Consider the following 13,004-nt stretch of genomic DNA (forward strand, 5'->3'; position numbering starts at 1 on the left):
CATTTAATTGGATCTGCCGATCCCGATCCACCTTAAAACCCAGTATCGGGGGCCGATCCGATCCGGAGATCGGGATCGGGACATCTCTAGTTGTTACCGAGTGGCTGAATAGGACTACAGAAATTGTCGAGGCCGTTATACAACACATAAACACTCCCGCTAAGTTTGTTTTCCCCTGTGTTCTGCTTGAAAGCATGTACCTGCCTATCTTTAGTATCTGTATATCTATATCTGACCATTAGAATCTGTATTTTTGAAATTGTCGTTTTTAACACCGTAGTTTTACAAATTATAGAATATTTAATTACCATTGTTTTCCAATTTTACTCGGCAGTTCGTTTCGTTAGCTAACGTTAGCTAAAGCTAGCGCTACTAGTTAGCTACGCAATGGTTTGTTGCTTTGCTCCGGGTTGCAGCCACAGGTAGGGTTGCCAACCGACCCGTATTAGCCGGGACGCCCCGTATTTGAGGCAAAAAGGACGTGTCCCGTACGGGACTTTGTTTGTCCCGGACTCCCGTGTAAAGGGAAAAATAAAAAATATGTTTCTGTTTGCGCGCAATTCAGTGTGTCTGGCTGCGTGCCTGTGTGTTTGTGTGCTGTATGTGAAGGGCGCTAGGACCGCTCAGTTGACAGGGCAGGCACAATGCTCGCACGTGTGTGTGTGTGTGTGTGTGTGTGTGTGTGTGTGTGTGTGTGTGTGTGTGTGTGTGTGTGTGTGTGTGTGTGTGTGTGTGTGTGTGTGTGTGTGTGTGTGTGTGTGTGTGTGTGTGTGTGTGTGTGTGTGTGTGTGTGTGTGTGTGTGTGTGTGTGTGTGTGTGTGTGTGTGTGTGTGTGTGTGTGTGTGTGAGATTTTGTTCTCCGGTGGGCCGCGGGCGGCGGGCGCGGCATCATTGTTTGTGTGGCATGTCAGCCTGTTCAGTTGTGTGAGAAAATGAGCGCTGCCGGTGGAGGAGGTGATAATGAAAGAGGAGAAGAGAGAGAGGATGTGGTTCTGGGCCCTGGCCCTTCTAAAAAGAAAAGACTTGTGTCTTACAACAAACAGTGGGAAGAAAAACACAGTTGGGTAAAGCCCGTGAGTGGAGATCTGTCTCGGGTCTTCTGCACCTTGTGTCGGAGTGAGTTTTCATGCTGGCACAGAAATGCACAAGCGAGCAACACAAAATAAAGGTGCATCAAATATAACTAAATTCTTCGGCAGTTCAACTGCAGAACAAGACAAAGTTGCTGCATGTGAGGTACCATCAGTGTATCACACAGTTAAGCATGGTTTGAGTTACAACAGCATGGACTGCAGTAATAAACTGGCAAGTGCCATGTTTAGTGATTCGAACACAAAATGCAATGTGGAAGAACAAAGGCTGAGATGATAACAGCCAATGTGCTTGGCCCCAAAACGGTTCGGAATATTCTAAAAGAGCTCTGTCCTCCTCCCACCGAGGTCGCAGCAGGTGAGGAGGTGGAGTAACTAAAAAAGTAACTAAATGTTTTCCAAAGGAGAGTCTGGTAAGCTGACGTTACATTTTTGTCCATGTCACGGTGAAATGTAAATGATGGGTAGTGACTGTATCGCCGTTTTAGAGATGGCGCTGCTGAAAAGACCGCAACATAAGTAAAGATAATGAATACATCCTATTAAAACCTGTGTGGCTTATATGATAAGTCTAATTAGTACAAGCAGCATAACGTTTCACCACGTAACTAAAGATTGTAGTCAGGGAAATCAGTTTGACATATTGAACTAATAACAAATCACCTCTGGCTGGCAGAGAACTCTCTGCTCCATAGCTTCTCTTGGACGTAAAATCACATGTACATTTTACATTTATATTCAATTTAATATTCCATCCCTCACATACTTTTGTATATATAATAACTTATATTTAGTTTTTCTTGTTATGCTGCTGCAACAAACATTTCCCAAATTGGGATCAATACAGTAATATCTTATCTTAATTAATTAAGAAATATAACTATTATAATTAGTGTAGCAGCTGACACCTATTTTCAATATGGATTAATCTACCATTTATTTCTTTAGTTCAATTTTCATCTATAAAAATGTCAAAATAGTGAAAATGTTCACGAGACTTATCAAAGTGCAAGGTTATATCTTTAGATGTTTTGTTTTAGCCTATGTACTGTATGTCTTAATGCTCTTATATGTGACGGTGTGACTTCCATGAAACTAATATTTTATATCTTCCCAACAGACGAGCTGACAGGAAGCCTAACACTCTAACAACCACAACATTGCAAAGGCGAGTAAATGTAAATTAAAAACGATTCACAATTTTTTCATTTCTTCTTCTTTCTTGCAGTGAGGTGAAGCTGACCTTGCACTTGGTGCCAGTAAGGATGTTCCTCACGCAGGCTGAATGTTTCTCCCTCCTTACTGACACAGAAGCCCTTGGTTTGCAATGCTTCACTAATTGTCATTTCCCTGGCTTTCCCAGGGACACTTTACCTCCAGACCATATGGAGATAACCCCCAACAATCCTGATTGGGAGAGCCACAAATCTGACTCATGGACCTGCATCTGGGTTGCAGTGGTGAATGCCCTGACGCCCTCACATTCATTCATAGTCCCCCACTGTACAGACAAAACACCATCAAGGGCCTGTTGTTTCCCTAGCACCCTGGCAATAACGGGCCCTACATACGGCGGCGTGCGTTGCCGCTTCAACGCTTCTGCCTATTTACTTTGAATGGGGTGACGTCACGATTCGCCGCACTGCATTGTGGGAGCAAAGCGTAGCTTCTCTCGTGGTGCTCGCTGCAAAAGTAGAGCAATGTTCTACTTTTGACGCCTCGACGGAGGCGTCAGCCAATCGAATCATATGCCAGTACAAGCTCTAGCCAATCAAACCGCGTGCTTGTGTGTCTGGTGCGGGAGATTCATGTGATTGGTTGTTGGTCGAGTTTCAGCCCCCCCCGCTGGCAAGCGACAACGCACGCCGCCGTGTGTAGGGGCCGTAAGGGAAGCAGTCACACGCTTTGACCTCAGGACAGCTCCAAAGTTGCTGGCAGTCAACCTTCCTTTCCTGAACAAATGCCAGTTTGGGTTGGTTCGCTGACCAGTGGTAGCCACCTGAATTGCCCTCTGTTGCTCCTCAGACAATGCCATGCTTGCCACAATTGCCTCAGGTCCCTGATGCCCAACAGATTTGAGAATTTCAGGAACAGTAAGTGTTTCCAAGCTGTAGTGTTCCTCTTCTGGCTCGGGGGAGAGAAGCCAAGAAATTCCTGAGAACCTGCCCCCGAGTCTGTTCCTCAGCCAGTCACGATCTTCGGAGGTGGGCTCTCTTGTCAGCGGGTTGAATGAGTTATTGGTTGGAGGAAATAGCTCCTCCACTGAATGCGTACGTTTAGCTGCCTTTGACTTCTTCCACTGACCGGGGGTGTCAGTGCAGCTGAAATTGTGGATGGCAAAGATGGCTAATGCAGCCGCATGACTGCATTTCCATTCTCCACGTGGGCATTCACATTTTGTGGAGAGAATTCCCTCTTCTCCTGTAGATACCTGTGGTGGTGGGATTGTTTTATTATTTAAAATATATTTACATTTGTAATGCCTTCCCAATTATCCCTTTAATTGTTTACAGCCTACTGTATGTTTATTTCATGGATATTTCTGTGTTTTCTGGTGTGTAATATTTGTAATAAAGATTTCATGTGACACATAAAATGGATTTGTTGATGGGAATTAATGTCACTAATGTGAATAAATTAACTCTAGGTTAACGGTACTCTTGCTATCACTATTCACCGACACTATAAACCTTGTCCCTCATGCTAGCCCTGACAACACCGGTAAGCACACCTTCATCTAGGCTGCACTGTTGTACGTGTCCTGACTTGTAGTGGTTCTCTCCTCTATCTACACTTCTTGTCATCTTTGTAAAACGATATCAGACTGGTAATTGACAGCCATGACTTCTAGTTAAATTCAGTGTGGCTAAAAAAAGCTTTGTTAAAATATGCAAGCACGCGGAAGTCAAAGTCAGCTTTATTGTCAAAAATTCTACATGTGTTGTACATCCAGAAATATCGTTTCCCACAGTGTGACATGTATACATTAAACAAAACAAAAAGGCCCTAGATAACCGGGGTATACAGTGTAGCATGTTAATAATATATTTAAAGTGTTCAAAGTGCAGTTTCAGTGCAAGCCAGTTGAAACGATCTTAAGTTGGCGTGACATTGAAGTCGTGCGACCCTTCTGCTGTACTAGCTTGTAGTTAGTTTATAGCATAAAGTTAGCATTTTGCTTCTGGCGACTAGATTTATGATTCAAAAATTATAAAAGTAGGGTAGACATGTGGAGATTATCCGGCTGAACAAAACGTGATCCGTCTCTTAAATGTGTGTCAACCACAGACCTTATTTCCAGCTATTTCCCAAAATCCTATGGAGAAATTGCATTGGTTTTTGACGAAGGAACCGGAAGAAGTTTACTTCCGGGTTTTAGGACGCGTCACTGCAGTTCTCTATTATATGTTATAGTTTGGATTCCTAAAGCTTTTAGTCTACCATCCCATCATTCAAGGGTGGTTTTCACTATAAGTAATTTGTTCTTTTTGGGCGGACACTATAATTTACATTTTTTTACTATGTTCAATCTGAATTTACTTTAAAATAAAAACATCTATATTGATTCTGACACTTCTACATCCAACTCACAGATGTAACCTTGCTTTGAGAAAAAAGATTATTAATTTCCCCTTTTAGAAGTGAAGAATGTCATTTTCTAGCCTGAGACCGTAAAGTATAAACAATATAGTTAATGAGCTCAAACAAACCATCACTGTGGTCCTTTAAAGCAGCTCTTCATGTCAGTGTGGAAGAGTTTGAGTGGTAATCTGTTGAAGAATCTCAGTCTGGAGAAAACCTGGGAAACGTTGAAGAAGAAGTGGTTTGAAGCTAATGGACTGCAAACCATGCCACCAGTGCTGTGTGGTTCTATAAAGCTGCACTAGACAGCCTCACGTGTTGGTGGCTATAAAGAGGTATGTTTTAAAAAATATTTAAAGGAAGTCAGACAAATTAGGTCTACATTTGTTAATTATGTAATACAGCAGCATGTTGTTTGGATTGTGCATTTGTTATTGTCACTATCATCATAAGAATCAGAATCAGGAACAGGTTTATTGCCAAGTCGGTTAACACACGCCTGTTTCTACTGATGATAGGGACATAACTATCATTGAGCAATGATTGGTTAATATTACAGGCTGTTTTCCTACGTTGTTCTTATTTATACCTACAATAGTAAAGCACAATAATTAACAACCCACATAATCAATTAGGTGATGTTATCACGGGCCAGGACATGTGAGTATAAAGAGCACCGAAATCCGGTAATGGCAAGAGTCTTGGGTTTGGTCAAAAAAGGCTTCCATCATTATTTGAAACCAACATTGACTTACTTGTTATGTGACTTCCTTACATAAGCAATCCCAACTCATAGTTATTTTGAAATGTCCATATTTCCAAAAACGAACCAATACGTTTTGTTGGCTAATCAGGATTCGCACTGCAACTTTCTGAAGACATTATAGAAATGCTTCCAAGAGATAACATTCAATAAAGAGACAAGAAGGTAAAAAGATTGAAGGGTGAGCTAATACATTGGACTCTACAGTATAGGGACACCAGCATTACCATCTGTTGACAGGGTAAATGCCAAGTTAATACGCCCAATTTCCTCTGAACTGCAGTTGTTTACTGCCAACATTGGATAGTAGAGTCATTATTCTTGTAAGATGAGATCCCTCACGGGATGACTATCACCCTAATAAGACTATGAATTGTTGCTATTGCTATATATATATTTTAATATTGCCTCCACAATGATATTGTTTATATGCTTAGTGGAAGTGTTATGCAGCCAACAGTTTCATTCAGACTTAACCAGTAACTTGAGTCCTGTTTCTGACTGAATATACATGATTTGCAGCCTATAATGGCTTCAGTAGGAACCAGTGGGAAAGATGTTCCTATAAACACTTAAATGAGTCTTTCTGTCTTCCTGACAACCAGCTTTAGTGGTGGTGTACATAATGAGTGCCCTACCACAGAAGCTCAATCACAAGCAAGGAGCTGTTAGACTGCCACAGAACCTCTTAGCGAGATATTTTTCGTGGAGGCTTGGCTATACAAAGTAAAGTCATGTCCATAGGTAAGAGGACTTGTTGCGTCCAACTTTCCGATGAAGGGGAAGTTAGAAAGTGTACATGAAATGAAGGCAACTATAGCTCAACAATGACACTTAAATGGATCATTGAGCTCCATGGTGTTATGTAGAACTGGCACAGACAGGACAGGGCCTCAGGCGAAGCTCGCTGTAAACGTGAGAGGATAGAACAGGCTTGTTTTGTTTGGGCAAATTTAAATACCTGAAGTGAACTTGATGCAGTGGCATAGCCACCACCCAGTTTACTCATTGGCCCACCCTGAGAAAGCTTCGGTGTAATTTTTTTTATTTTGTATTATTATTATACATTTTTGTATTCACCCATTGAGAATATCCAAGCATTCAAAGTGAAATTCAAGTGAACAAATATCGAGTTGAATTACTGTGGTATGTGTTTTATCCTTTGAACGGAACTAATTTCCGGTAAAAACTGGTTGAGGTGGTATGAAGATTTTCCCTGGGTGGAATACAGCGCTTTTCTGTAAAATGTGCAGACATTTCCCCAGCCCAGGAGCTGAAGGTGCATTTACGAGGGATGGATATGTAGACTGGAAGCACCTGCGTAACTCGTTGGAGAGACATATAAAAAGCGAGGACCACTGCAAGTCCATGAGCAGGTTTGAATGCTACAACCTATTGTTGCTGTTACCTAGTGTAATAAAAGAGTTACCAAACTAACGATTGTAAATAACCCAATTTGTGTTCTGTGAAACTGAAAAGGATATTACATTGTTTTTGTTACTTTCGTTGCAGTTGTAAATATGTCTTAAATGTAATTTAGGTTAACTTCCTGTGTTATTTAGATGCTTTTATTTTGAAGGCGAGTGTACGCTGTTGACAGGAAGTTGTTGTTGCTATGGAAACAACGTGACAGCGAAAAGGAGCGGAGATTAAACTACATATAAACACGGAGAAAGTAAAGGATAACGTTTATGTTTAAGTTTAGCACCCCCCGAAGAGGCACAAAGTTGGTATTAACTATAATATAAACATGTGGGTTTTGTGCTAATTCGTTTATATGCTGTATATGTAGCTTTGCTGTCTGTTTACAGTTTACTTTTGGTAGTATGCTAAAGTGATTCTAATACGGATGGAGCCTAAATGTATTTGTTATTTTTGTGTCTTTATAGCTCTTACGTTGATATTGGAGATTTCAATAAATTCATATCATTTGTCAAGTCTTCAACCATTATTCGGAGGGAAATGCTACAACGATGCTTGGCAATGGGCATTATTATATTATTATTATTATAGGCCAGGCCTACCTAAAGGCACGGACACACCAAGCTGATTATCGGCGTCTGTGGGCGTCAGGCCGACGATGAGCGGCGACACGCCCTACTGTCAAAATGTCAAAGAAATCACTCAATCAGGGCATGAGAAGCGAAACGGAAGTGAGGGACCCAAACAAACTATTAAGAAGGCAAATCTGAGATTTCATTTAACTCCAGCTCTCGACACAGGTTCGGGAAAGCCCCATGAGCTTCTCGCTGTAGAGTGAAAATGGAACGCACACGCTATTTGTTGTTGACAAGAATCAGCCTACTGATACTGAATATCTCACTCAGAATCCAGGCAAGAATACTTCCCCAAATGTGTGTTCTTTATCTGGTTAAACAGTATTCTTTATATGTAATTATCATTGCATGAAGAAAGTCCTTGATGCTGTTGTTGAATTGTGCTATTGGTTTGTTGGTAGATACTGCCACAGGAAATCCTCTAATTGCCACAATTAAGTTCCGACAAGTCTCTGCAACCTCATTATGTGTTTCCTTAAAATAATATCAATCAGATTTATAACGGCTTTATTAGTTTCAGGTACTCCATGGCAACGCAACCTTGCCCAAGTCTTGATATAATCTGCCAAATGTCTTGATACACAGCCTAGACAAGCGGCACCCAGTGTGGGAATGGATTTGCTTTCACAACATGAGATGTTTCACTGTAAATCTACATGTATGACTATGATAACCCCCTGTTTCTGAAATCTGCACACACAAGGTTATCATGTTACCATTTGTGTTCTCTTAGATATCAAAAAGCAGTGTGTTAGCATGGTCAACAGGTTAGGAAATACCTTTGACCTCAGTTAGCAGAATAGTAACTGCAATATAATAAGAGCCAAGCCCGAACAGAGACATGCTGCAAAATAAAAGATCTCCATGCAAATCACTGGAATAGTCATTTGCCTGTTACCTTGAGAACTGGTGCGAGGATCATGCCAACACTTTTAGGAAATCCAGGAATCAGAAAACCTGCAGAAAAACTCAACGGCTGAACCTTGTTTCACCTGCCTTGGCCTTGGCTACACAGGAGTGGTTTACATTGAATATAATAGCAATCTAACAGTATCACAAGGCATGCTGACAGTGTTTACTCAGGGCGATGGGAACTGGCATCTATCAACCCCAATGTGTACCTGTCCACCACAAATACTTACGTGTTACACAATGGCTCTGTTTCATAAGAAAGAGGGTGCCACATAATTCAACTATCCAACAATTCAGCACATGTTGCCTGCTTCTGGAAGAAAGCCACAAAACTTCTGAGGCATGTGTGGAGAATCAAACAGGTGTGTCAAACCAACTGAGCTCACATGAGAGAGCATGGCTGGGAAATATGGACACATGTTGAGAATGACCAAAAGAGCATCCCTCTGCCGATCTGTTCATGTTCATGACAGTGATTCCACTTAGCTGCACTATACATATATAATATTGCTCATATTATCAGCAACATTTTATTTCACACCTTGTGTTTTATTTCGACTTAGAAATGACTTTACACAATCAAAAAGCATCCACAATGTGTAGTTGTAATCACTGTTAACTTAAACATGGCTGAAACTCATCTTAAAAGATATACACACCAACTATCCTCACTACCCACAACAGTTTTTGGTCCAACATTCCACAACATGTAATGGAAGAAATCAAACTTCTTGTGTTAAATAGAAGGACGTCTGTGAAACTACCATCCAAACTATAGCCATGTTACCCTGCATTGTATTGTAGTGTATCATTTTAAATCACAAACTACATATTTTTGTTTTTGGTGTAACAATAGAATGAAGCTCCTTACAGCCCAGCAGTAAAGCCATCTTGTGATTTTCATTTAAAAAGCTTCCAAACTACCGCACATGTTCTCTCATTAAAATGTACAGTCAATGCTTTACCTTAGAAAGTATACCTGTACACACACGTTGGCAGAACTGTTTTCAGGGACTGTGCCTTTTACACAGACTTCAAGCTGAACTGGAGTCTTGTTATCTAATGGGAGACTTTAGTAGCGGGTATTTTTTTATCAAACTATTTTCATTCCTTGTAATGATTTGTATTGTTTGTGTTTTTGCAGCTGACGTAAGAGTTTCTTGCTTTCAGGTCTCCCTCCCAGACCGTGATCTCAATGAGACTGCCCGATGAGAAAATAATAAATAAAAGTAGCACTTATGTGCATTTTAATGTCAAAATCTCCTTTTATGGGCTCACTGTGATGTTGCTCTCTCCATACAAACAGCTGTATAGACCCAGTGCACGTGCGCTATCTTCTGAACTGACCAGAGGGAATTTAGGGACATGCATGACAATTGGAAAATAGAGTACCAACTCTATGTTCTCCCTACTGCACAAATATTGGCCATCATATTCCTGCGTTTCTTGCCAAAGGTGTAAAGCTCTTACCCGGCTCCTCGGCACTATCCTCCCCATCATCCTGTCGCTCCATCGGCTCTAAAAGGCGCTCTGAGTCCCGGTGAACGCGGTCTACAGCATCTATCCGTGCGTCCGTGTGCTGCGGGGCTTTCTGCGCTGTTGCATGTAAACGCTGCCCGAGAGCCACTAATTCATTCTTTAGGAAAGACCGTCACAAATTCCCTGTGTGATCTGTCCGAAAATAAATAACTCCTTCGATTGAAACGACTGGATTAATCTATTTATTTTAGTTTATATACAAAAAAGAATATTACAAAAGCTCTGGATAATTCCTGCCTGAATATCATCATCTGTCACAGTGAGACTTCTATGCTAAAACATCTTGTCCTCGTGTGAGGACGCTCTCTGTCTAAATGGTATTATCCCCTCACTCAGCAGAGGGATAACGCGCAGGGAAGCTGAGCGAAAATCGTGCCAAAACTGTCTAGAATGGTGGTGCGTTCAAGTTCCATAGGAAAACAGATAACAGCGGTTTTCCTCAGAGATTTCAGTTTTCAGGTGATAAACTGAAACTGTTTAACTGGATATTTCTACAATAATTGTGCAGGGAAGCTACTTCTATAACGATAAGGATGGCAATATTCCTAGGTCATGTTAACCATTGGCATAAAACGCCACGGTAAGTGTCGGGACAATTCTTTGACATGACTTCACCTTTTAGGTTTAGTTGGACTAAGACACGTTTTTTTTCCTTCTATTTTTCGGATTGATTTAATAAATGAGACTGTTGTGGTGGGGGTAGAGAAAAGAGAGTTTAGATTTTTTTTTTAAATGCCTCTACTACCATTCAGCAGAGAATTAACCACAATTAGAGCTTTGAAAATCCCTCAGGGTCTTTTCGGGGGACCTGGATAACAAGATCCAATCATAAAATGGGAACGCTTTTAAAAGTACTTTAATTGTGCATATTCTTCTTTAATTCAGACATTAGTTGTTGGGGTCCAAAAAGGAAATAATAATTTAGTTATTTTAGCCAAAGTATTCAATAGAAAAATGTGTTTATCAAAAACGACATATCTATGCATATCTGAACGAGGTAACACTATACTGAAAATAATCATTTAAAATCCAAAAAGTATTATATCTTTGTATCTCAATTCCTGACTGCTCGCTTTTCTGGATTTTTTTGTTCATTATTGTTGGTGCATTTTGGTTTTGAGAGTTCATCTCACAATGTCGCTTGGGGCCCCAAGTTGGCCAGGGACTGCCCTGTGTAGATGTATCAAATATTACTGGTTATTAATATTTCTGAAAATCCCAATCTTCACTCTTCAAAATGATGATAACACACACGAGGAACCCACTGTTTTTTGCTTACTAAATCTGAACCATTTTATTTTTTATGCATTGAAGGATGTGTAAATAATTAATCAATGGCTGAATGTAAAACAAAAATGATGGGGAACTAGTCTTCCAGCTACTTTAAATATAACGTGTGAATGTATGGTTATTTCCTATGGGTTTGAAAGCAGCATTGGTCTTGAGCATCACTGCACCAGCTGGTGCCGCCCACTCGCGCTCGGGTCCTCCAGGAGGCGCGACGTGGTCAGAGCGCACGAGCGCTCGCTGTAGTGGTCTCTCGTAAAACCAAATCACAGCAACGCGAGAATGAAACACACTGAGCTCTCAAAACATGACTTCAACCACTTTGAGCAGCAGTCTAGCATCAATATGAAGCAAGTTCATGAATACAGCTGCTGAACAGTAGGTAGTTGCTCAGTCCGTATGGAACCGGATGGTCACTGGTTCGAGTCCGCGTACGGACAAAAAAAGTTCCGATGTATCCTTAAGCAAGGTACCAAACCCTCAACTGCACCCCATTGACTCTGATACCTCTATTAATGCATGCGTTGCATTTCGGGAGTGTTTATCAATCCTGTACATGTGTATGTATTTCAGGGGTGTTCTCTAAAAACGAGTGAAGACTGAACATCCCCTTGTGGGATTAATAGTTTATTCGTTTTCTATGGAGAACACAAATGTCCTAAATGTCTCTCACGTTCTGTTACATGTCCCAATAGCAACAGACACTATATACATGTTACATGATTCCTGTCCCTTTATCTGCATACCTATCTTTGTACTGCCCGCCTGCTGTCACTTGGAGGACGCGCTCCTTCTGTTAGATGTAGCTACAGGAAAGGAAAAGCGCATCCACTCACACCAGCAGTGAGTGTATGATAAATAATGCGCATTTAAATCATGCTGTGGAACATAGTGGCCACATCATATCTACAGCCTTTCCCACGCAATATTCATCATAGATCAAGCGATGAGTAGACCCGGCTTGGCACAGTCACACACACGGGGAAACCTCCTCGTGCACACTGCACCTCCGGACACAGCGCGTCAAAGAGGCTTTACGCAAGCGCGTAAAGGGAAATCCCAAATAAAGTCCTCTCTGTTTTTAAACTAAGGTTCAAAACGGCACACCAAATCATCTCCTAGGGAGAAGTAAAAACAAGCGCAGGTGTCGGGTACATTTAAAGGAGTGCTTTGAGAAGAATATGAAATGGGTATTCACCTTTTCTCCAGAGTTAAAGAGCAGCCGTTCCGATGGAAAGCAGAGCGATAGGTGCAGGTTTCAGCCAGGTAACACTCTCCACTCACCTGGGGGCAGACAGGGCGGAGGAGGAAATGTTTCTGGCCTCTTCAGGTGAAGTCTCTCCGCCCACGGTGAGGCTGCGGGAGAACGTGAAGTCATTGGAGGGTTATGCAACGTGACGATGTAAGTAAAAACACGGTAGTGCTGATTGGTCAGGAGCCAAAAGATAACAAAGTGGACATTAAACATACAAGATCCTGTAAGATCCGGAAATGCGCATGTTTTATTGTGGGATTTAAGATATCTGCAGGTATATTTCTTATGTTAATGCGCCCATCCTGACAATCCTTAAGTCTCCTCAGGTTGGGCAGACATTCCCATGCAGGCATGTGTGGACTTGCATTAGACTGCCAGGAGCTTTCACCCCCCCCCCCTCCTCTGAACAGTCTGAGGGAGAAGGAGTGGTGGTCTGAAGTCACAGCAAAACAAGCCATTTTAAAAACAGACAGAGATATTAGTGGGAAATGAATGTGTGTGTGTGTGTGTGTGTGTGT

General features: G+C 41.5%; 1 protein-coding gene across 3 annotated transcripts in view; it reads right to left on the reverse strand.

Annotated features, from left to right (window-relative positions):
* The window catches only part of ano1a (anoctamin 1, calcium activated chloride channel a), a 98,596-nt gene extending 85,998 nt beyond the window's left edge, over positions 1–12,598 (reverse strand). For 2 of the 3 annotated variants that reach the window (XM_034198839.1, XM_034198838.1), the window contains exon 1: positions 9,876–10,294. In XM_034198839.1, the coding sequence (XP_034054730.1) occupies positions 9,876–9,918 (43 nt within the window). In that variant the 5' untranslated portion in view covers positions 9,919–10,294. Of the gene's footprint in view, positions 1–9,875; positions 10,295–12,429 lie in introns of those variants that run through there. The other variant, XM_034198840.1, reaches the window with a different exon arrangement.
* Positions 12,599–13,004: the final 406 nt, after the last annotated feature.

The sequence above is a fragment of the Gymnodraco acuticeps genome, unplaced genomic scaffold (genome assembly GCF_902827175.1).
Source record: "Gymnodraco acuticeps unplaced genomic scaffold, fGymAcu1.1, whole genome shotgun sequence".
Lineage (NCBI taxonomy): Eukaryota > Metazoa > Chordata > Actinopteri > Perciformes > Bathydraconidae > Gymnodraco > Gymnodraco acuticeps.